This window comes from Oncorhynchus clarkii, chromosome 29 (genome assembly GCF_045791955.1).
Source record: "Oncorhynchus clarkii lewisi isolate Uvic-CL-2024 chromosome 29, UVic_Ocla_1.0, whole genome shotgun sequence".
NCBI classification, from domain to species: Eukaryota; Metazoa; Chordata; class Actinopteri; order Salmoniformes; family Salmonidae; genus Oncorhynchus; species Oncorhynchus clarkii.
In genome coordinates, this window is record NC_092175.1 from 24,450,113 (window position 1) to 24,475,158 (window position 25,046).

The 25,046-nt window shown below is 43.7% G+C and overlaps 1 protein-coding gene across 8 annotated transcripts in view; it reads left to right on the forward strand.

Moving 5' to 3' along the window:
* LOC139387915 (retinoic acid receptor RXR-alpha-A-like) overlaps positions 1 to 25,046 on the forward strand; it is a 140,726-nt gene that overhangs the window by 107,273 nt on the left and 8,407 nt on the right. For 6 of the 8 annotated variants that reach the window (XM_071134285.1, XM_071134286.1, XM_071134278.1 and 3 more), the window contains 5 exons: positions 1,399 to 1,583; positions 10,816 to 10,945; positions 12,884 to 13,016; positions 14,591 to 14,682; positions 23,401 to 23,506. In XM_071134285.1, the coding sequence (XP_070990386.1) occupies positions 1,399 to 1,583; positions 10,816 to 10,945; positions 12,884 to 13,016; positions 14,591 to 14,682; positions 23,401 to 23,506 (646 nt within the window). The remainder of the gene's footprint in view (positions 1 to 1,398; positions 1,584 to 10,815; positions 10,946 to 12,883; positions 13,017 to 14,590; positions 14,683 to 23,400; positions 23,507 to 25,046) is intronic. The other 2 variants (XM_071134279.1, XM_071134282.1) reach the window with 1 other exon arrangement.

Sequence of the window (25,046 nt, forward strand, 5' to 3'; positions counted from 1 at the left end):
AATGAATTGATGCTCTCCCAGTCAGGGGAAGGGGGAAATAAAGCTAACGTGATTTCAGCCCTCCTCACCTCTCTCTGACTCCAGCACAACTATTCTACCCTTGGGCTGACCTCCACCGCCAGACAGCAGTTCCTCTAAAGTGGGGCCCCTCGTCCCCCCCCTCCTCTTCTCTCCCTGTCCTCCCCTTCCCAGAACCCCCACCCCTGTGATTCAGCACTTGGAATAGGAAGAAAGAAAAGAAAGAAAGAATATGAAGTGTCTTCATTTGTGTGCATGTGTGTAGGTGTGTGTGTGTGTGTGTGTGTGTGTGTGTGCATGTGTGTAGGTGTGTGTGTGTGTGTGTGTGTGTAGGTGTGTGTGTGTGTGTGTGTGTGTGTGTAGGTGTGTGTGTGTGTGTGTGTGTGCGTGTGTGTAGATGTGTGTGTGTGTGTGTGGGTGTGTGTGTGTGTGCGTGTGTGTAGGTGTGTGTGTGTGTGTGTGTGTGCGTGTGTGTAGATGTGTGTGTGTGTGTGTGCGTGTGTGTGTGTGTGCGTGTGTGTAGATGTGTGTGTGTAGGTGTGTGTGTGTGTGTGTGTGTGTGTGTGTGTGTGTGTGTGTGTGTAGATGTGTGTGTGTGTGTGTGTGTGTGTAGGTGTGTGTGTGTGTGTGCGTGTGTGTAGATGTGTGTGTGGGGGAGTGTTTACGTTTAGTGGGAAGAGGAGAGGGAAGAAATGGGTTGAAACCCAGAGGCAGCACATAGCAACCGCCTCCCCTTACGGTTTCATATGAACACACATATGCCTCTCTGGGTGGAGGTGCGGTTAGGGTTGCCTCGGCCACAGTGAGCCTCGGTGTCTGCTCAGCACACAAACCACTTCCTGTGTCTCCCTGCCAAGCCAATCACACAGCAGATCCAACAAGTTCCCGCTTTACACAGAGACTTAGTGAGACTGTTATTTACTGGACAGACTAAAAACAACATTATTTTACACAAAGACCCCATTGATGTGTGTCTGTGCGCCAGTCAGTCTGTCAAAGCCATTCTGTCACAGTGTCTGTGGTAAACATGCAGGGCGTAAATGAGGACTCATACCACATCCATTATTAATGTGTCAATATATGGTGGTCATGAAAGGAGCTTGTTGTTTGTTATTGTGCTCTACATTGAGACAGAGCAGGAGAGAAGGTGAAGCGTTTGTATATGTTGTGTCCACACTCTACTGTATTTCCTGTCATGTCTCTTCACGTGTCCTGTAATTATGGGGACTCACATATTTCAGTGTAGATCTGTTACCTCGGTCTTTATATCAGACTTAATGTAATAATAATGATACACACGCACTATTTACATATGTACGCACACACACAAACACCGCACACACTAGACAACACCGCAGCAGCAGTAGTGACCGGAACCAGTTTTGTTACACACAGCCGTCCAGGAGGAGCGCCAGCGGGCCAAAGAGCGCAGTGAGAACGAGGTGGAGTCAACCAGCGGCATCAACGAGGACATGCCCGTGGAGAAGATCCTGGAGGCCGAGCTCGCTGTGGAACCCAAGACAGAGACCTACACCGAGACCAACCTGGGCATGCCATCCAGCTCGGTGAGTCACTACATCGTATGTACTGTTCACCCTGTACTCTGTCCTGAAGAGCAGGAGCCGTTTACACACACATACAGTGCATTCGGAAAGTATTCAGACCGCTTGACTTTTTCCACATTTTGTTACGTTACAGCCGTATTCTAAAATGGATTACATAAAAAAAATCCCCCTCAATCAACACACAATACCACACAATGAAAAAGTGAAAACTGGTTCTTAGAAGTGTTTAGAAATACCTTATTTACACAAGTATTCAGATCCTTTGCTATGACCCGCGAAATTGAGCTCAGGTGCTTCCTGTTTCCATTGATCATCCTTCAGATGTTTCTACAACTTGATTGGAGTCCAGCTGTGGTAAATTCAATTGATTGGACATGATTTGGAAAGGCACACATCTGTCAATGTAAGGTCCCACAGTTGACAGTGCATGTCAGAGCAAAAACCAACCCCGGGGTGGAAGGAATTGGCTGTAGAGCTCCGAGACGGGATTGTGTCGAGGCACAGATCTGGGGAAGGGTAACAAAACATTTCTGCAGCATTGAAGGTCCCCAAGAACACAGTGGCCTCAATCATTCTTAAATGGAAGAAGTTTGGAACCACCAAGGCTCTTCCTAGAGCTGGCCGCCCAGCCAAACTGGGCTATCGGGGGAGAGGCGCCTCGGTCAGGGAGGTGACCAAGAACCAGATGGTCACGCTGACAGAGCTCTAGAGTTCCTCTGTGGAGATGGAAGAACCTTCCAGAAGGACAACCATCTCTGCAGCACTCCACCAATCAGGCCTTTATGGTAGAGTGGGCAGACGGAAGCGACTCCTCAGTAAAAGCCACATGAAAGCCCCCTTGGAGTTAGCCAAAAGGCAGCTAAAGACTCTCAGACAATGAGAAACAAGAACCTCTGGTCTGATGAAACTGAGATTGAACTCTTTGGCTTGAATGCCTCACGTCTGGAGGAAACCTGGCACAATCTCTATGATGAAGCATGGTGGTGGCAGCATCATGCTGTGGGGATATTTTTCAGCGGCATGGACTGGGAGACTAGTCAGGATCGAGGGAAAGATGAACGGAGGAAAGTACTTAGAGATCCTTGATGAAAACCTGCTCCAGAGCGCTCAGGACCTCAGACTGGGGTGAAGGTCCACCTTCCAACAGGACAATGACCCTAAGCACACAGCCAAGACAACGCAGGAGTGGCTCTCGCAGGAGTCTCTGAATGTCCTTGAGTGGCCCGGCCAGAGCCCGGACTTGAACCCGATCAAACATCTCTGGAGAGACCTGAAAATAGCTGTGCAGCAACGCTCCCCATCCAACCTGACAGAGCTTGAGAGGATCTGCAGAGAAGAATGGGAGAAACTCCCCAAATACAGATGTGCCAAGCTTGTACCGTCATATCCAACAAGACTCGAGACTGTAATATCTGTCAAAAGTACTTCAACAAAGTACTGAGTAAAGGGTCTGAATACTTATGTATGTGATATTTCCATTTTATTTTTCCAAAATGTCTAAAAATGTGTTTTTGCTTTGTCATCATGGGGTATTGTGTGTAGATTGAAGAGGGGAAAACAACTATTGAATCCATTTTACAATAAGGAAATGTGGAAAAAGGCAAGGGGTCTGAATACTGTCCGAATGCACTGTAAATGTACAATGACACCAACACACTTATCCACATATGCACATGCACATACACACTCACTCTCCATTTTCTAAAATGTTCCCTCGGTATGAAACAGGTTCCTCAGCCTCTGACGTGTGTCTTTGCAGTAATGTCCATTATTAACATGTAATCAGTGTTATCACAACAATTTGCCACACCATTACAGTTCAACTATGCTGCAATCTGACAATCTTCATTATCCTCTCTGGAGCGGGACTCCCCAGGGTATCGCTTGATTGACAGGGAGCAGCCATTAGCCAACATGAGGATGAGGAACAAATCACATCAAATCAAATAGTATTTGTCACAGTCGCCGAATACAGCAGGTGTAGACCTTACCGTGAAATGCTTACTTCACAAGGCCGCAGGAAATAAGCTTTAAAACATCAAAACTATTCTCTGCCTCAAGCAAAATGTGTAGAATTGCAGGAAATTACCTATAAAACTGCAAAATGTTCTTTCCGCCAACAAGAGGGGTATAAACAGTTTGGGGTCACATGGGTGGGAGGTGGGGGTTTGTTACTACGCCGATAAATGACGATATCCATCTGGACCTTTGCCACTTAGGAAATTTGTGTGACCAGACCTTCTCAAATAGTACTTGAGTACGAGACTCTGTCTGGCTCAACCGTGAATAATACAACAGACTAAGGAATTAACATGGTCCACACACACCCGCACAGTCGTGGAGAGGGCCCTGTAGCGCCTCTTCCCCCTCAGGAGATTGAAAAGATTTTGCATGGGCCCTCAGATCCTCAAAAAGTTCTACAGCTGCACCATCGAGAGCATCTTAACTAGCTGCATCACGCTTGGTATAGTGAATGCACGTCACTTGTTCTTGACCACAAAATGTTACAGAAGGTGGTGTGGACAGACCAGTACATGACTGGTGCCGAGCTCCCTGCCATCCAGGACCTCTATATCAGGCGGTGTCAGAGGAAGGCACGAAAAATTGCCAAAGACTCCAGCTAACCTAGCCATAGACTGTTCACTCTGCTACTCAGTAAGACTGCTAAATAGCCAGACTGCTAAATAGGAAATTAATGGTACCCAAACAATCTGCACTGACTCTATCTTGCACTGACCCTATGTACACTAGACTACATATACACACACACCATATAAACACTCACTCATACACACAACAGTAACACTCCCACAGAAAACCAACACACATTCATATATACTACTTATGCACATACACACATAACACACACACGCATACCGACACAACACAAACACACATACATACGCATTACACACACACACACCACACACACACACACATTCGTATTATTATCTATCCTGATGCCTAGTCACTTTACCCTGCCTTCACCTCAAATACCTCGTGTAAGTACGGTGTATTTCGGAAAGTATTCAGACCACTTGACTTTTTCCACATTTTGTTACATTACAGCCTTATTTTAAAATGTATTTAAATGTGTTTTTTCCCCTCATCAATCTATACACAATACCTCGTAATGATAAAGCAAAAACAGGTTTTTAGAAATGTTAGCAAATATAACTGAAATATCACATTTACATAAGTATTCAGACCCTTTACTCAGTACTTTGTTGAAGCACCTTTGGCAGCGAGTACAGCCTCTTCTTGGGTATGACGCTACAAGCTTGGCACACCTGTATTTGGGGAGTTTCTCCCATTCTTCTCTGCAGATCCTCTCAAGCTCTGTCAGGTTGAATGGGGAGCGTCTCTGCACAGCTATTTCAGGTTTCTCCAGATACGTTTGATCGTGTTCAAGACCGGGCTCTGGCTGGACCACTCAAGGACATTCAGAGACGTGTCCCGAAGCCACTCCTGTGTTGTCTTGGCTGTGTGCTTAGGGTCATTGTTCTGTTGGAAGGTGAATTTTCGCCCCAGTCTGAAATCCTGTGCGCTCTGGGGCAAGTTTTTATCTCTCTGTAATTTGCTCCATTCATCTTTCCCTCAGTCCTGACTAGTCTCCCAGTCCCTGCCATTGAAAAACATCCCCAAAGCATGATTGCATAATTATACTATTTGTATTAATTTGCCCACTGTCAAATACATACTTTTATTTTGAAGGCAAACTGCAAATTACACAATTGTGCATAATCCCTATTGTGGCTAGCTTCACAACACATAACCCGGCCCGGTCGAGCCTCACTAGCCAGATGAAGCTAGCTGGCTGCATATTACGTTAGCTTTGGACAACAGGGTTAAGTAGCTGGCTAGCTATTTATTTTCATGAACTGAAGTTCAATTTCAATAGGCGAAAAAATAAGTAGCAACCTAGCAAATAATTACAAGGATTCCTAAATCATTGCTAAGAATAATGAAAATGACTGCAGTTTCTACTGGTCATTGTTTTCAGGCTGGTTGTATTGGTGCTAGCTAGGTACCAAGCTAAAGCTAACTAGCTACCCCAGAAGTTGCGGTCCAATAAATTATGCTTTATTACCAACGCGGTATTGTGAACACATCGTTTGTGGCTGGTGTTTGCAGACTTTTTTGTACAGCTTTGACCGTACTACTGTATATTTTTTGACATGCAAAGACCCAAACGGTGTTCCATAGTATATATGTTGTGAAACTAATAGCAGTGACGCTATTACTGTGTAACTCCGGTAGGGCAACATCTGAAAAATAACGCACTTGGTAGTGTGTACTTGTGCTCGACCAGTCAGCAAAAGCCAACATCACCCATGACAGTGAACAGTTGACTGTCAAGGTCAATGAATTCCATTATCTTGGCTTTAATGGATTTCGCCCTTTGAGTTGTCTCACTGAAATGACTGCTAGACTTGTTCACTGCTCGATCCACACAGCATACATTGTGGGCTAGGTTAGGAATGCTGTGTTGCACGTGTAGCGCAACATTTTACGTGGCGTTATTACATCAAGTATCTATGTTATATAGGTATGCACGGTAGCTTTGACATCGGTTTTTAACATCGGCGTTAAACTAGACATCGGCCAATACTTATGTTGGCATTTTTAGCTAATATCGTCCTATTCCGATATGTTCACCGATATATCGTGCATCCATAGTTAGGAGTCGATTAAACAAGGGTAGAGAGGCACAGTCAGTGTCCCCGTGCGCTGTCCCCTTGGCAGGCAGTCCCAGTATATTAGGATCCCCTCTGCCCCGTGTGTTAGTGAATCCCTGGGCCAGGGCCCGTGAATGCACACCATGAATGGGGACTGCCACTGTCTAATGACCGGGGTTTGGCGAAGCTGAATAAAGTGTGTTTATCTCATGGTGACCTAGAACCGGAGTTAAACAGGCATTAGTAACATGCCTCCAGTCAGACAAGCCAGGGCCTTCTCTTCAAGGAGGGAGGGATGTGGAGGAGTTGGGTAACACGCCATTCTGGGGATTTTTCCCTACCTCTGTCTGGCTCTTTCTCACTATCCCTCTCTCTTTCGCTATGGATTTTTCTCATTCTGTCTGTGTATAATCCAACCTTGTGTGCTGTTTGAATCTGTCAAGTTGTATAATTCTTTGTCTCTCTCTTTCTCTGCTGTGTCTGTGCAAACAGAGAGGTAGGCTAATGTTGTTCAGGGCATACTTGGTTGAGGGTACTCTCAATACTCTTCTTCAACAAGCAGCCCATCATGAGATCTTTACTCTCAACTCACAATTTTGTAGGAAATTTGGATTAGGGACAAATCATCTATTGACTACCACATTTTTCTTTGTTGTCACGCAACTGTAGTGGGGTTTAAGCAGAATATGAAAAATGTAAAAGCCAGTCTCTGATCTCTCCCCTCCACAAGTGATCAAAATTTAATAGGACGATATGCAAGCCAGGCATTTCCGTGAGAGGAGAGGCTGAGATGGATATTGGCTGTGAATAATGCACACCAAAGCCTTCAATTCAGTCTGGAACAAAAAACACTCATGTTTGCGTCAAGCATTAAGAGGTGTCCTCAAAGCGTCTCTCATAAGCCCAAACGCTCACACTCCCTTTCCATATCCCTCTATCTCTCTCAGGGGAGGGTTACGTCTCTCCTCTGGGGAGGGTTACGTCTATTTCAGAAAATGATCAGCTGGCCCCCTATCCTCCAGAGCGAAGGATGTTCACAGAGAAGGAATGTAAAAGAGTTTCTCTCACAGACAGCTATGGGTTCTGTAAGGTCACAGCGGTCCCTCTTGGCCTAGGCCCGAATTCACAATATCTTCTTAAGAAGAAACGTATACTTAAGTGCCATTTATTCCTTAACTTTATACTTAAAAATACATTAATGAAAAGTTGCTATTCCTCAATAAAGTTCTTAAACTCAAGGCAGAGAGAAAATAAGTTAATGAAAGCAATTGAACATGTTTTAATTCACTCACAAACTTAATCTTACATTTTCAGTATTGATTGTTTTAAATCCAATTTAAAAAATTGACCAGTAATCTCAGTAAAAATATGCTATTATGATTGTCTTTGCTAGCTAGATAGCTAGCTAGCTCGGTTGCCTAGCGACAATCATCTTAAGAAGATAGTTAAGAAGTTCATCATTGTAAATAAGAATTTGTCCTTAACTGACTTGCCCAGTTATTCTTCCAGACCTCGGAAGGCATTGTGGTCTCTTCCACTGTGACTCCCCGTAACATCCTCTGACTGGTGTCTTCTCACTCACCTACAGTGAGGTAATATGTGCTCATGGCGGGAGTGTGGTCTATGTTCTCTCCTGTCATCTTCATGGTGTATACAGTGAGAAACGAGGTCAGTGTAAACACGGCTAAGAGAGCCATGCAATATTCATGAGCCTTCACCGTGTTTAACGAGAACTCTGGGAGTTGTATTCTTTTGAGAGGCCTCGACAGGGACACAAAATACAGCCCCTTTTGTTTTGTTTTGTTTGGGCTGCGGCTGCCTTTGGAATGAATTAGCGGATTTGTTTATGTGTTTGAAGGAGAAATACAGGCGGAAAAACTGTCGCGCTGAGCCGTGCGGTGCACAACGACTCCCACAGAGATCAGATGCTTCAATATTTATAAGATGTTTTTTTTTCTCCTCCCAAAGAAAAACTACTTTCAGTTTTCAAAACAGTGCTGGCTTTGTGTCTGGTTAACTGTTTCATACTGTTTCATATTTCAAGCGGTCGTGTCTGATTCTCAGCAGTCAGTGAGAGTTTCACACTATAGGGAGGGAGGAAGGAAGGGGGGATATAGTGGGGAGTCTTAGGCCTGAGCATTAGAAGTAGAGGAAGAATGGAAGGAAGAGGAGGTGCAATTCATTTTTCTCATCTTACTCTAATCTTCTCCAGAGAGCTACAGTTGTAGTTGAGATCTTCGGAGCTTTCAGCATTGATCTGTGGGATTTGGTGAGAGAGAGAAGTTGGGGAGCGAGAGAAGATACCTTTTGTTATTGATAACATTGATGGGGAAATTTTTTCTCTCCACTGGATATGTTTATACGTTAGAAGTGCTTGCCTCCTTCACTAACCACGGTTTCCTCCTGGGTTGAGTGAGACCTCGCGTGATGGCTTCAAAAACTTGAGGTTTCTTTGCTCTTGTCCATTCACATCCATATTTCCATCCACCCTACACACACTCTCTCTCTCTCTCTCTCAGTTATTTTCCTCTACCTTTCAGATCTCTCCTTTTCATGTTGTCCTCTGCTAACTTTTCGTCCATATACTTTACATCTTGACCTTTTTCATCCAGACTTTACTCTGTCTGAGTCAGGATTATAACCCAGGTGGTGAGTGAGAATACAGTCTCACTAGTCCATATAATTCCAGAGACTATAACTTGTTTAGCTTTCTTGAAAGCTATTTCTTAAAGGGCAATTCTGCCACTTTTCAACTTCATATTCAATATCTCCAGCACCAAACCAGTGTCTACATATGTGAAAATGGTGCGTTTCAATGATTTGTGGTTAAAATGATAAGAAGAAAGGTCATAAAAAAGAGGTTAGGATTAAAAGCAAAAAAACTTTGATTTTCAAAAACTGCAACGAGTTTTTAAAATGTTTTAACTTTTGAAGATGTCATCGGTTGGTTCTTTTTTTTCTACAAAACATAGAAATGCACTGTAGACATTGCTATTCTGCTGGAGATAGAGAGTAAGGTAGTATGGTTTTACTGCTGCTTCTCTGCAGGTATTTCCTCCTCGGGCTGGGACAGAATCATTGTTTGTTTTGCCTTCCTGCTCGCTCCTCCTCGGAGGTGATCATTCACAAGGCAGGGGTATGTGTGTGTGTGGGGTCTTGGTTCAGCGGATAATGCCCTGTGCTGCTCTCTCATCCGGTGGTGCACTGCTGTGACTGGACACATACTGTATGCAGCAAAAATGCACATGCACACAGTGTGTTCGCATAATACACACTCAACCACACACGTCACAATTTATAAAACTAATCTAATCCTGAATGCTGATTGGTTAAATCAAATCAAATTGATTTATATAGCCCTTCTTACATCAGCTGATATCTCAAAGTGCTGTACAGAAACCCAGCCTAAAACCACAAACAGCAAGCAATGCAGGTGTAGAAGCACGGTGGCTAGGAAAAACTCTCTAGAAAGGCCAGAACCTAGGAAGAAACCTAAAGAGGAACCAGGCTATGAGGGGTGGCCAGTCCTCTTCTGGCTGTGCCGGGTGGAGATTATAACAGAACATGGCCAAGATGTTCAAATGTTCATAAATGACCAGCATGGTCAAATAATAATAATCACAGTAGTTGTCGAGGGTGCAGCAAGTCAGAAGCTCAGGAGTAAATGTCAGTTGGCTTTTCATAGCCGATCATTAAGAGTATTTCTACCGCTCCTGCTGTCTCTAGAGAGTTGAAAACAGCAGGTCTGGGACAGGTAGCACGTAGCCACAGGCAGAACCACAGACAGAACAGTTGAAACTGGAGCAGCAGCACGGCCAGGTGGACTGGGGACAGCAAGGAGTCATCGTGCCAGGTAGTCCTGAGGCATGGTCCTAGGGCTCAGGTCCTCCGAGAGAGAGAAAGAAAGAGAGAATTAGAGAGAGCATACTTAAATTCACACAGGACAATCGATAAGACAGGAGAAGTACTCCAGATATAACAAACTGACCCTAGCCCACCGACACGTAAACTACTGCAGCATAAATACTGGAGGCTGAGACAGGAGGGGTCAGGAGACACTGTGGCCCCATGCGATGGACATTGTTAAAACTGCATTCCAGCTGAGATCTATTCCACAAGTTACCACTGGCTAAATCTATGATGTTAAAATGCTTATTTACTCTGTTCCATCTGACTGCGCAATCTACTGTCTCATCAGCCCAGCCAGGCAATTTATTAACTTGATCTCCACTATAAAAAGCATCTAGACATTATCTCACATTTCTTTTAGACTAACATTTAGTTTTCAACAGCAGAGATTTGTATAAATATTGCTCTCTGTCTTTCCAACATTTGGAACATTGTTTCAATATTCAAATTAAATCTGGTAACCCGTTGTATAAAAGTGATAATGCCCTCAAAGCCCGTGTTTGGAGGATATATTGGCACGGTTTGCAACATGCGTGCCAATATATCGTCCAAACATGGACTTTGAGGACATTATCACTTAAGTATCTTTCAACCTTTGCTAAATGTATTTGTGACAGCAAGCCTTCCCGTGTGTCTCTCTCCAGCCCAACGATCCGGTGACTAACATCTGCCAAGCAGCCGACAAGCAGCTCTTTACACTGGTGGAGTGGGCCAAGAGGATCCCCCACTTCTCTGAGCTGCCCCTGGACGACCAGGTCATCCTCCTACGAGCAGGTGAGTTGAACATGACCAGGTCATGAACATTCATCAGACCACATCAGCTTCCCCATGGGCAGGTCACTGCAGCATTATGGACTTTGTAGGCTATTTATAGGTCAAGAGCAGTCAATCTCATAGAATGAATCATCTGTCATATTCTTTATGTATGCTATCATCATTTGTGAATTTTTTACAAGTATTTTCCCTATATGTTGCCCTTGCTGATTGCTTGTCGCTCCTTATACGACCGGTGGGTCTAATCCTGAAAGCTGATTGGTTAAAACCGCATTCTAGCCGGTGCATATTCCACAAGTTACCACCGGCTAAATCTATGACGTTAAAATGCGTATTTACTCTGTTCCATCAGACTGCACAGTCCACTGTCTCATCATCCCAGCCAGGCAATTTATAAACTTGATTTTAAACTAACATTTGGTTTTCAACAGCGGCGATTTGTATAAATCTTGCTGTCTGTCTCTCCGACATTTGCAACGTTGTTTCATTATTCAAATTCGATCTCCAGCTGTCCCATAGTAATGAACATGTCGGGAGTCGGGATGAGACAGGTAGGCAGCTTTTCTCAGCCAGTTGAAATTATGAATCAACACCATTTTTATGGATATATACAAAGAACTATCAATAGAAAACAGGAAAAATTAAAAGAAGTGCAGCTAGTTTGAAGTCTTTCCAGCTTCAGTTTGAAGTGATTGTGTTAGTTGTGTTCTAGGTTAGCTCCTGACAAGAGAACTTATGTTCAATGCCAGGTGAAATAGCGCATCATTAGCTCATTGTTATGGATGTATCCAAATAAATGTCACTAGAAAACAGCTTAAACAAATGCAAAGGCAGCTACTTCATTGTTATTCTGGCTGCACTGTTTGACATGACTGTAAGTTAGTAGTAGTTGGTTAGCTGGCAAGCAAGGGATAAGATACGTTGCCAGCCAATAGATACAGAGCAAAAAGACTGGCAACCCGAACCGATAGTAATGGACAACCAGTCGGCTTGGGTAGCAACCCTAGATTTGTGTCAGGATGTAATCCTGATGTAATTGGACAGGGGAGCGCTTCATTGACTCACACAGGAATGTTATTCCCCTTAAGTTGTGGAAAGATGAAATGAATTCATCAAAATATTTTTTTTATAAAAATATGTCAATCATTATTTGAATATGTTGATAACTTGTTGTATAAATGCAATAATGCCCTCAAAGCCGCTGTTTGGAGGATATATTGGCATCGTTTGCCGGCCCTCGACAAACCTGTGCCAATATATCCTCCAAACACCTGCTTCTTGTGCATTATCACTGAAGAATTACACAGTTCACTTCCAAACTCACCTTGAGGAGGCCCATCCATCCCCATCCATCTCTCTAACCCTCTCCTACCCCGTCTAACCATTCTCCTTCTGGGTACCCATAGTGATTGAGAGAGTGAGACCTTCTGAGAAAGAGCTGTTCTGGAGCTAGCTGAGAGCGTCCTCTCTCTTCTTCTCAGCCCTCAGCTCACGTCTTCTATAAATAACCACTTTAGCTCTGCTGTCTCACAGATTAAAGCATTCTAGCCCCTCTCATTCCCAACTCAACTCTGGGGAAAAGCGGATAGTGTTGCTAGGCAGAACAGTTAAAGGAGCCCTGTCACTCAAACAGCACAACGCTCTCCGTGCCTTCCCCTTACTTGGTATATGAAGTGTGTTGCCTTTATTGGGATGGCAGGCGCAGTACACCCTGTTAAACACTTGTCTCTCTGGGAAGCACGTCTGAGATGGGCTACTGATGGCCCACAACCTATGCATGAAAGAGCATTCTGGTTTGCCTATTCAGCCTAGAATTGATTCATTGGAATTCCCTTCCCTTGTTGTCAGCTCAATTTAGTTTGAATGTTGAATGCAACTTGATGAACTTTGTAATAGGTTTTCACTCTTTATCTCTCGTCTCTCACTTTTTTCCCTCAGGGTGGAATGAGCTCCTCATCGCATCCTTCTCACACCGTTCGATAGCGGTGAAAGATGGGATCCTCCTGGCAACAGGGCTACACGTCCATCGTAACAGCGCCCACAGTGCTGGAGTGGGAGCCATCTTTGACAGGTAGTCAAGATCACCCTGTTGACACTGCCTTGATACAATCAGCTTTGTGAAATACATTTTTGTTGGTTGCTATGCGAAGTTTCCACAGTTTCCACAATTAGGGCAAGAGACAAGTAGACCCTGACCTGTAACAGTGAAAAGGCTCTGTCAGAAGAAGAGGCAGTGATGCGTAACAGAGAGTGCTCTTATTATTGATTAACACACATTCATTAAATATGTATGGCTACAGGCAACGGACATCACAGGGAGATGGAGATCTGCTCAGACAGATGCATTCCTGATGAAATCCCACTCTTTTCACTGCAATCCCATGGCAGGCTGTGACTATTCTAAAGCAGATATTGACCTTCTTTTCCATTAGTCACATTTGATGCCTATTGTTGCATTGTTTGTTTTTTAAAGTCACATTTGTATAGACAAATTTATACAAAAGAACAGTATCAAGAGATGCCTTCTCAGTGTACACAGAAGTTGATAAGGCCATGCACTGTGAGATCAATCCAACAGATTGTATTGTTAAGCACTCCAACACTCTAAACCCTGTGTCCCCTGGCATGCTGAGTCACAAACTGAAGTGTTCTTTTGAGGGCAACAGCTCTCTCTCTCTCGCTCTCTCTCTCTGCTCTCTTTCTCTCTTCTCTCTCTCGCTCTCTCTCTCTCTCTCTGCTCTCTTTCTCTCTTCTCTCTCTCCCTCTCTTTCTCCCCCCTCCCACTCTCTCTCTCCATCTCCCTCTATCCCCAGCTGGGAATCTGTACTCAGTGATTAGCATACTGCCAGTTCACTACTTCTAATGGATGGATTACATCTTTGCATTAACTGGGGAAGCATTAAGATGACTGATAATGAAGCTCTATCTGCTCCTTCTCTTCTCCTCTCCTTTCCTCTTCTCTTTTCTCTGCCATACAAATGAAGAGGGCAGTTAACTTAAACACTCAAGTCTTTTTTTACCCTCATTGTTCCAACAGGAAAATTAAATTAGGATGAGCTAAGAGCTGCAATTGACTTGAAAGAGTGACATCGGGAGAGGGAGAGAGGGAGAGAGAGAGAGGGAGAGAGAGAGCGGGCGTGATGGAGTCAGAGAGGGTTGAGGAGTTTGAGCAGTCGGGTCATACTCCCAAAACGAAACGTAACCCCGCCTAGTGATGTCACACGCGGGCGCTGGGAATGTCAGTGTTCGGTTACAGTCTGTGATTGTGTTTGCACTATGTCGTTCATGTATTTCCTTTTATCAGATATGTTCTAGTGATGTCACGCGCAGGCGCTGGGAATGTCAGTGTTCGGTTACAGTCTGTGATTGTGTTTGCACTATGTCGTTCATGTATTTCCTTTTATCAGACATGTTCAAGCAGCTTGAATTACGTGGTGTAGGCAGGGCTGTACCATTTCTAGCTGGTTGAACATCCCATGTGTGTCAGGCCAGTGGGGCCTTGTTGTCAATTGATTTGTATTGAGTTTCCATTGAGTTTCACCTGTAGATAAAGGAGGGTGTAATGAACGGTGACCAAGGGAGGTGTTGCTGGCTGATGGTCAGATCTCTAAGAGCCTGTCTATGTGTCTCCCTCTCTCCATCCAGAGTACTCACAGAACTGGTGTCCAAGATGAGAGACATGCAGATGGATAAGACAGAGCTGGGGTGCCTTCGAGCCATTGTCCTCTTCAACCCAGGTATCACATACATACACTCCTACCACCCCTTTAATCCAGAGCCTTTTAGATTAGATGATTAGATTATAATAACAGAAAAAAATGGGTTCTGCTTGAATACACCTGTTCCTGCTACTTTAACCTCCCAAACAATGACTGCACATGATACCAGTAAACTCTTATACTGTGTGGCCCTCAAGGACCATAATACACCCTCCTTGTTGTGCTGCTGCTCCAGTTTCAACTGTTCTGCCTGCGGCCTTTGAACCCTGACCTGTTCACTGGACGTGCTACCTTGTCCTGGACCTACTATTTTTGACCCTTTCTCTCTCTCTCTCTCTCTCTCTCTCTCTCTCTCTCTCTCTCTCTCTCTCTCTCTCTCCCTCCCTCCCTCCCTCCCTCTATCTCTCTCTCCCTCTCTACCGCACCTGCTGTCTCGACCTCTGAATGCTCGGCTATGACATGACAACTGACAGTTAATTCTGAGGTGCTGACTTGTTGCACCCTCTACAACCACCGTGATTATTATTTTACTTTGCTGGTTATCTATGAACATTTGAACATCTTGGAGAACGATCTGGCCTTAATGGCCATTTACCCTTATAATCTCAACCTGGCACAGCCAGAAGAGGACTGGCCACCCATCAGAGCCTGGTTCCTCTCTAGGTTTTTTCCTAGGTTCCTGCCTTTCTAGGGAGTTTTTCCTAGCCACCATGCATCTACATCTGCATTGTTTGGGGTTTTGGGCTGGGTTCTGTGTAAGCACTTTGTGACATCTGCTGATGTAAAAAGGGCTTTATGAATACATTTGATTGATTGATTGATTGATTGATGCACACACACCACCATCACCCACCAGACCCATGTTCCTGAAGTGTTTTTTCCCACCCACGTAAGTGGCATGGCACTTATGTGGCCCTCAGCACTCTGCCCACAGTGCCCACAGACAGCCTCTAGCCTCCAACCTTCTGCTTTGCAAGTCCTCTGATAGCCCTCTGCTAGCCCTCTGCTCTGCTAGCCCTCTGCTCTGCTAGCCCTCTGCTCTGATAGGCCTCTGCTCTGATAGCCCTTTGCTAGCCCTCTACTCTACTAGCCCTCTGCTCTGCTAGCCCTCTGCTCTGCTAGCCCTCTGCCCTGCTAGTCCTCTGCTCTGATAGCCCTCTGCTTTGATAGCCCTCTGATAGCCCTCTACTCTACCAGCCCTCTGCTAGCCATCTGCTAGGCCTCTGCTCTGCTAGCCCTCTGCTTTGCTACCCTTCTGCTCTGCTACCCTTCTGCTCTGCTACCCTTCTGCTCTGCTAACCCTCTGCTCTACTAGCCCTCTGCTCTGCTAACTCTTTGCTAGCCCCCTGCTCTGCTAGCCCCCTGCTCTGCTAGCCCTCTGCTCTGCTAGCCCTCTGTGGGGCCATGTCTATGTTCCCTCAGCCCTATGTTCCCTGGGCCCCATGTTCCCTCAGACCCATGTTCTCTCAATTCTATATTTTAAACGCGGTAGTGTGCGTGGTCAATGGTGCGGTCTCCGACTGGACATTTTACTGGCTGCAGAGCAGGAATTGCAGTTTTAAAGGTCATTTCTTCCAATTCTATACAGTTAGCCATGGGGCTGAGAGAATATTTTCAGTTACAAATCTAATTAACTTCCATTCTACACATTTCGCAATGGCTTAAGCTGTGTTCTTATGCTATCTGAGTGACTCAAACATTATATCAAACTCAATGGAGTCCCCATGCCATTGGTGATTGTTAGTTCTCAAAGATGATCTTAAAACATAGTTTATATCGTTTAAAAGAGTAACTTTCATGAAAAACATTTTTTTTATCGAAAGCCAGATTTTTTTAGGCTTATTTATAGTGAAACACATCAATTATGGTCTTCATTTTGACCATTTGTTCCTTTTGTTCCTAGCGGTTCAACTCTAACGTTACCATTGATATTGTGATGTAAATGCACATTGAGAAGGGAGGGCTTCTCTCTTCTCAAGGGAGGGCTTTGGTATGAAATATATTTGATATACAGTATATATACAGCACCAGTCAAAGGTTGGACATACCTACTCATTCAAGAGTTTTTATTTATTTTTGTACTATTTTCTACATTGTAGAATAATAGTGAAGACGTCAAAACTATGAAATAACACATATGGAATCATGTAGTAACCAAAAAAGTGTTAAACCAGTCAAAATATATTTTATATTTGAGATTCTTTCAAGTAGCCACCCTTTGCCTTAATGACAGCTTTGTACACTCTTGGCATTCTCTGAACCAGCTTCATGAGGTTTTCACCTGGAATGCAATTTCTTTCCTTCTTAATGTGTTTGAGCCAATTAGTTGTGTTGTGACAAGGTAGGGGTGGTATACAGAAGATACCAAATAGGGCTAAAAGACCATATTATGGCAAGAACAGCTCAAATAAGCAAAGAGAAATAACTGACCAACATTACTTTAAAACATGTCAGTCAAGACGGAAAATTTCAAGAACTTTGAACGTGCAGTCGCAAAAAACATCAAGAGCTATGATGAAACTAGCTCTCAAGAGGACCGCCACAGGAAAGGAGGACTCAGAGTTACCTCTGCTGCATAGGATAAGTCAGAGGTGTGGACTCGTGTCACATGACTTGGACTCAAGTCAGACTCGAGTCACAAATATGAATGACTTGCAACTCGACTTTGACTTTAACACCAATGACTTAATTTGGACTTGAGCCTTTTGACTTGAACTAACTTGATACCCTCCCCAAGCCCAAATATTTAAAATGATGCTATTAAAAAAAATGTGCAGCACATCAACTCTTCATTTAATGGATTACAGTTTGAATCGGACAGCAGCCAATCAAATTGTGTTAGCTGAGAAAAAGTTGTGCGTGGCAGTGCAGAGGAAAGTCGGTGGGTGAATTCAGGTGGAGCCCTTGGAAAGATGATATCCCAAATTATTATTTTCGGATATAAAGACTACGCTGTAGTCAACAAAAAACAGATTGCAACTTGCAAAACATGCTTGAAGAAAATTACAGACGGAGGCGCAACAACTTCCAACTTTGTTCAACATTTGTAGCTGCACAAAGAATGATAAGTCGTGGATAATATAGCCGACCGCTATATATAACTTTGCTAGTGTAGCATGTAGGCTAACGTAACGTTAAATCAATGAGCCTCCACACAGTTAGTCAGTGCGGGAACGTGATCATTGCACCCAAGATTGAGCTACAACTGGCTAGGCAGTTGACAGCCTAAATCCTGCCTGATGTTACTGCTGTTCCTAAACCCATTGACATACGTTAGCCTACTGTAACCACACACAGAGAGGGTGTGTGTGTGTGTGTGCGTGTGTGTGTGAAGGTTGGGCGATTCTGTACAAGCCTACATCGCCCGATTGCGCTCCATAGAGATCCTCGATAGTCGATCATTATTGGCGGGGGGGGATCTCATGACTACCCATGAGACAGAGAAAGTAATAAATATACGAGCATTCATGATTTGTGTAAATGTAATTTACTAACTACTACTCTTGTTAAAAATCTGAAATTGTATTACATTTGGTGAAGAGCACATTATGACTTGTTTAGGACTCGAAACTCAAAGTTTAGGACTTGAGACTTGACTTGAGACTTGTCGGTCTTGACTTGACTCAGACTTGCCTGTCTTGACTTGGGACTTGAGTGATAAGGCGTGAGACTTACTTGTGACTTGTAAAACAATGACTTGGTCCCACATCTGGGATAAGTTCATTAGAGTTAACTGCACCTCAGATTGCAGCCCAAATAAATGTAACACACACATCTCAACATCAACTGTTCAGAGGAGACTGTGTGAATCAGGCCTTCATGGTCGAATTGCTGCAAAGAAACCACTACTGAAGGACACCAATTTTAAGAAGGGACTTGCTTGGGCCAATAAACACGAGCAATGGACATTAGACCGGTGAAAATCTGTCCTTTGGTCTGATGAGTCCAAATGTAAGATTTTTGGATCCAACCACCGTGTCTTTGTGAGACGCAGAGTAGGTGAACGGATGATCGCCGCATGTGTGGTTCCAACCGTGACGCATGGAGGAGTAGGTATGATGGTGTGGGGGTGCTTTGCTGGTGACACTGTCAGGGATTTATTTAGAATTCAAGGCACACTTAACCAGCATGGCTACCAGAGCATTCTGCAGCGATACGCCATCCCATCTGGTTTGCGCTTAGTGGGACTATCATTTGGTTTCCAACAGGACAATGACCGAAAATACACCTCCAGGCTGTGTAATGGCTATTTGACCAAGAAGGAGAGTGATGGAGTGCTGCATCAGATGACCTGGCCTCCACAATCACCCAACCTCAATCCAATTGAGATGGTTTGGGAGGAGTTGTACCGCAGAGTGAAGGAAAAGCAGCTAACAAGTGCTAAGCATATGTGGGAACTCCTTCAAGACTGTTGGAAAAGCATTCCTCATGAAGCTGGTTCAGAGAATGCCAAGAGTGTGCAAAGCTGTCATCAAGGCAAAGGGTGGCTACTTGGAAGAATCTCAAATATATTTTGATTTGTTTAACACATTTTTGGTTACTACATAATTCAATATGTGTTATTTCTTCATAGTTTTGATGTCTTCACTATTATTCTACAATGTAGAAAATAGTAATATTAAAGAAAAACCCTTGAATGAGTTGGTATGTCCAAATGTTTGACTGGTACTGTATATATATACTGTATATTATATATATACACTACCGTTCAAAAGTTTGGGTTCACTTATAATTGTCCTTGTTTTTGTACAGTGCAAACATTGTTAATGTTGTAAATGACTATTGTAGCTGGAAACTGCAGATTTTTTATGGAATATCTACATAGGTGTACAGAGGCCCATTATCAGCAACCATCACTCGTTGTGTTAGCTAATCCAAGTTTAGCATTTTAAAAGGCTAATTGATCATTGGAAAACCATTTTGCAATTATGTTAGCACAGCAGAAAACTGTTGTCCTCATTAAAGAAGCAATAAAATTGGCCTTCTTTAGATTAGTTGAGTATCTGGAGCATCAGCATTTGTGGGTTCGATCACAGGCTCAAAATGGCCAGAAACAAAGCACTTTCTTCTGAAACTCGTCAATCTATTCTTGTTCTGAGAAATGAAGGCTATTGCAAGCGAGAAATTGCCAAGAAACTGAAAATCTGGTACAACGCTGTGTACTACTCCCTTCACAGAACAGCGCAAATGGGCTCTAACCAGAATAGAAAAAGGAGTGGGAGGCCCCGGTGCACAACTGAGCAAGAGGACAAGTACATTAGAGTGTCTAGTTTCAGAAACAGACGCCTCACATGTCTTCAACTGGCAGCTTCATTAAATAGTACCCACAAAACACCAGTCTCAACGTCAGCAGTGAAGAGACAACTCCGGGAGGCTGGCCTTCTAGGCAGAGTTCCTCTGTCTAGTGTCTGTGTTATTTTGCGTAAATACTAAAATACTGGTTGGATTGAATCGAGCCAATAATCTTAATTTTCAAGGTGATGATTGCACTTTTCTTCACAACACCTTAATGTGTCCACATTTAAAATATATTTTTCACTGGGATTTTGGGGGGATTCGAACTTACAAATATATATTTTTAAATCATATTTTGGGGCGTGGCGGTAACGATTTAACAGTGGTGACCCACCGCTGCTAAATGAATACAGGGGAAACACAGATAGGGTTGAGGGAATATAGGCCTGAGGGAATAAAGGGTGCAGGGAACAGACGTGTGAGGGGACATAGGGCTGAGGTAACATATATTGAGGGAACATAGGGCCCAGGGATCATAGATCACAGGGATCATAGATCACAGGGCTGATAGATCACAGGGCTGAGGGAACACAGGTTGAGGGAACTTAGGGCCCAGGGAACATAGGAGTGAAAGAGAACATAGGGTGGACCCCCCTCTGCTCTGCTAGCCCTCCACTAGCCCTCTGTTAGCCCTCTGCTAGCCCTCCGCTAGCCCTCGGTTAGCCCTCTGCTAGCCCACCACTAGCCCTCCGCTAGCCCTCTGCCATCCCTCTGTTAGCCCTGCGCTAGCCCTCCGCTAGCCGTCTGCTAGCCCTCTGCTCTATGGTACAGGCCAGGGTTAACTTCATTACCATGCTGAGTGCCCGCGCCAGCAATGCCCAGCTGGCACCAGACATGCTCCCTGTCTTTAATGAGTCTGTGCCGTGGCCCCGGAGACAAAGAGCAGTGTGGGAACGTGCCGCCGGGCCTCATTCTCCCAGGACAGACTGCTCCTCTGTGCTCCTGGGTCACTCTGTTATAGCCCTGGCTCTGGAACACATCACAGCCTACTTTCCCCTAATTAGGGGCATCTCACAGAGATGGCCTAACGGGGAATGCTGGGATTCAGAGGGACTGAGTCCTTTCCCACACTGAGATGAGAGTATTGCTGTATTCAGGCCTTTTCAGTTTCCTTTAAAGCAAATACTTGCTCAGTGGTAACCAATCAGACCCAGAAATGTGTTGCATAATATTTTGAATCAGGGCACTTTTTAATCAGGACACTTTATGCCCGTATACATAAAGTGTCTAGGAGTAGAACATTTGTTGTAAATTCTGAGAATAGAGACATTTTACCCCTACTCTTATGGGTAAAAATAAAAGCTATGCATGAAGCATCTTTAGTCCCACGTAGTCGACAGTTTAGGAGACCTCATGAGCTATGCTAACCAGCAGGTGTCTTGAGTCAGTGGTTCCTGAGCCACATGCAATTGCTTTCGAGTTGTTGATAGAATGTTTTGATATTTATTTTTTGATATGAACAATCAATTAATAATCTAGACCTACATGCAACAGTATCTCTTGCGCTTTTGACAATGATTTCACATGAGGCCTATTTCACATAACATGCCTAAATACGTCTAACTAGTAGGCTAATGAATAAACATATCTTTCTTTGTATTATTTAATTACTGTATTATTTATTTACATCATGTTATTTCAAGTCCCTTTGGAGCGCAGCATTATGTTATTAAAAAAGATGCCAACACATGCCTATAAATTGGGCAATTGAAGGCATCTAGGGGATTATGTTAACTTTGATTGTGTTCAACATTATCGGCAAGTGACTTGATGCCAAAGCTGTTAAAACAGTAATATTTGTAAAAAAAAAAAAAAAAAATCCTCTATTAACAACAATCAGAATTGGTAAAAAAAATATATGTTACGCGGGGCCTCCTGAGTGGCACAGCGGTCTAAGGCACTGCGTCACAGTGCTGGAGGTATCATTACAGCCCTGGGTTCAATCCCAGGTTGTATCACAGCCGGCCGTGATCGGGAGTCCCGTAGGGCGGCACACAATTGGCCCAGCATCGTCCGGGTTAGGGGAGGGTTTGGTCGGGGGAGCTTTACTTGTCTCATTGCGCTCTAGCGACTCATTGTGGCGGGCCGGGTGCCTGCAGGCTGACCTCTGTCATCAGTTGGATGGTGTTTCCTCTGACACATTGGTGCAGCTGGTTTCGGGTTAAGTGGGCAAGCGTTAAGAAGCGCGATTTGGCGGGTCATGTTTCAGAGGACGCATGACTCGACCTTTGCTGCCCGTCTGGGAGTTGCAGCGATGAGACAAGATCGAAATTGGGGGTAAAATACAAACCAAAAACTATATATATGTGGTTATGCATGCCAACATATTAGGCAATAATTAAGAGTAGGCAAAGTGATCGTGTCAGATGAAAATTCTATCATTCGTTTTATCAATGCAACATTTGATTTACAGTCACTTTAAACGTGGTTGTCTGAAGCGTACTATAGAAATCACACCTGGCCATGCCTCATCGCCATTTGCAACAATGTCAATGAGCTTCATCACTATCTTTCCTGTGTGGTACCTCAAACTGTTGTGATTACCAGCGGAGATCAACTTTAATGACGCAACTTTTATTACCTCTGAAGAGTATCTTAAATAACTCTCACGCATCCTGGTAAAAAAAAAAAAAAGGCCACTTGTCTTTTGCTACTAGCACTGATTTTGCTGATACAAACTTTGTCGAGGGAAAATGTACTTGATATGATTGTGATGTGTTGTCTCACCTAGCTATCTTGTTGCACTAACTGTAAGTTGCTCTGAATAAGAGCGTCTGCTAAATTACTCAAATGTAAATGCAAAATGTATGAGTTGATTTTACTTCTAGATCAGAGTTAAAAGCTGGCAGTTTTTGGTTGTTGTCTTAAAACAGGCTTCAACAGGATTCCTAGGACTTTTTCTGAGATGCTTTGTCGATATGTATTGAAAATGAAAATAAAATGTTTGAAGGAAAGAAACGCTTTTTATAAAAATAGCCAAAGCAAAGAACAAGTTCTACTGCAAATTGCCTCTGAATTGGGTTCTGGGTTATCCAACCTCTTGCCAGAGTGGAAAACACAAGGTCATATACATAACCTACATGTGTTGCCTCATCCAGGCTGTGTAATGGGGAGAATTACCCTGCATACGTATATGAGTCAAAAACCAGTAGGGTAGATCACATGTCATTTGATAGTGTTAAAGGCTTCTGATGGCAGCATGCAGGTTTTAGGGGCAGCCAGCCTGTCCACTGCTGTTTATCAATAACACTCCCTATCTCTCGTCTACATGTACAGCCACAGACACAAAGGCATATTATATATAACACACACACACATAAACACACATGCTTGAATGTACACACAAAGCTGTACATGTACAGACATGCATAAATCCACATTTTGATATCCTGTGACTGTTGTGCCTGGTTGTCTGATGCAGTGCTGTGTGTCTCTCCTCAGATTCTAAAGGCTTGTCAAACCCAGGCGAGGTGGAGGCTTTGAGAGAGAAGGTCTACGCCTCTCTGGAGGCCTACTGCAAACAGAAATACCCAGATCAGCCTGGCAGGTACGGATACATGCACCTCCCTCCATAAACTAAGCTTCCCCTAATGTAAATTGTTATAGTACTGCAGACGGTCTCGAGTCCGGTCTCGAGACTACATATTGAGAGTATTGGTCTTGTCTTGGTGTCCAATAAATTTGTACTCAGTCTTGACTCGGTCTCGGACAGTGAGGACTTCCTGAGACCAGCAGAGACCAGTGGAGTAAAACAATTCAGTTAGCGCATTAAAACCGCTTCGCCAGGCCAAATATACACACTCCTTTCTTAAAACATGAATATCTTAACAGCCGTATCTATTATAGACATGTTTGCGTATTGGCGAGTGCACTTTTTGTAAAACACAAAGTGCCAGTGGTGTAGCGGAGGGTATACGCTGGTATAAACTGTATACCCCCTTTTTTTTCGGTGGGCATTGCGCACACTCACTTCTCCCTACTGATGCGTATCAAAGTAGTGTAGTGGAGGTAAATGACGTATCAATTATGTAGAACAATAGAGAAATCATGCACAAAGTAGCCTACACAATCGCAAAGCATGTGAAATATATTCACACGCGTGCCGCACACAGCCTAAGTTTCAGTGGATCATCTGCAGACAGCAGGAGTGTGGAGCTCTCAGCTGGTTGTGGCATGGAGCAGCTCACAGAAGAATCACATCGGTAGCTGGTAGGGTAGGTAAGATGTTTAAACGTAGGATATCTGCCAGTAAATACCTGGGTATGCAAACCAGGTATTGAAAAAATGTTATCCTATTTCTGATGCGCATTTGTCATCATGCGCTGTTTGCATCAGGGCGTAGACATGGATGGGCCTGGGTGGATACAGGCCCAACCATTAGGGAGCCAGGCCCCGGCAGGCCTACCCAATCAGATTTATGTGGTTTAAGCATTGTGGTGGACTTAGACCATCAAATGTTTGTCTTTTCTCTAATAAAAAAAGTGTGATTTTAAGAAAAATACAAAAAACATATGGAAACATAGGATTATTCACATAGGGTGCCTTTCCTTCACTGGGCGGGCCGTTTAGGAGAGTATACTTCTCCAGGCACCATTACACCACTGCAGAGGGCTGATGGAAAGAAAGCAGTCACACACAGCATGGCGTTAAAGGATAAGCAGTTCATAAACTCTAACATAATGTAGTGAGCCAGTAGGTCCCAATCTTAAGAATACAAAAACACAACCATTAAGCATTTCCCAAATGAAATGTACAACTATTACTTCCTATTGCAAAAAAAACACTTCACGTTTAGCACACAAAGTAACCTGTGACCTAAAGTTTAAAGTGGAACTGACAGCGATTTAACTACTTTGATGATATGAAACAAACAGACAATCTTAATATCAATAAAAATATAAAATTCCCAGTTTATGCTAAAAAGAAAACTACTTTATAAGAGGGTTTAAAAGTAAGTTATATTTGACTCAACGTTCCATGACATACACAAAGGCACTGCTGGCAGAATAAATGGATGCAGTTCAATGCATGACTAATATAATTCACCAATACATTTCTTGGTAGTCCAATAAATATTCCTATCAGGT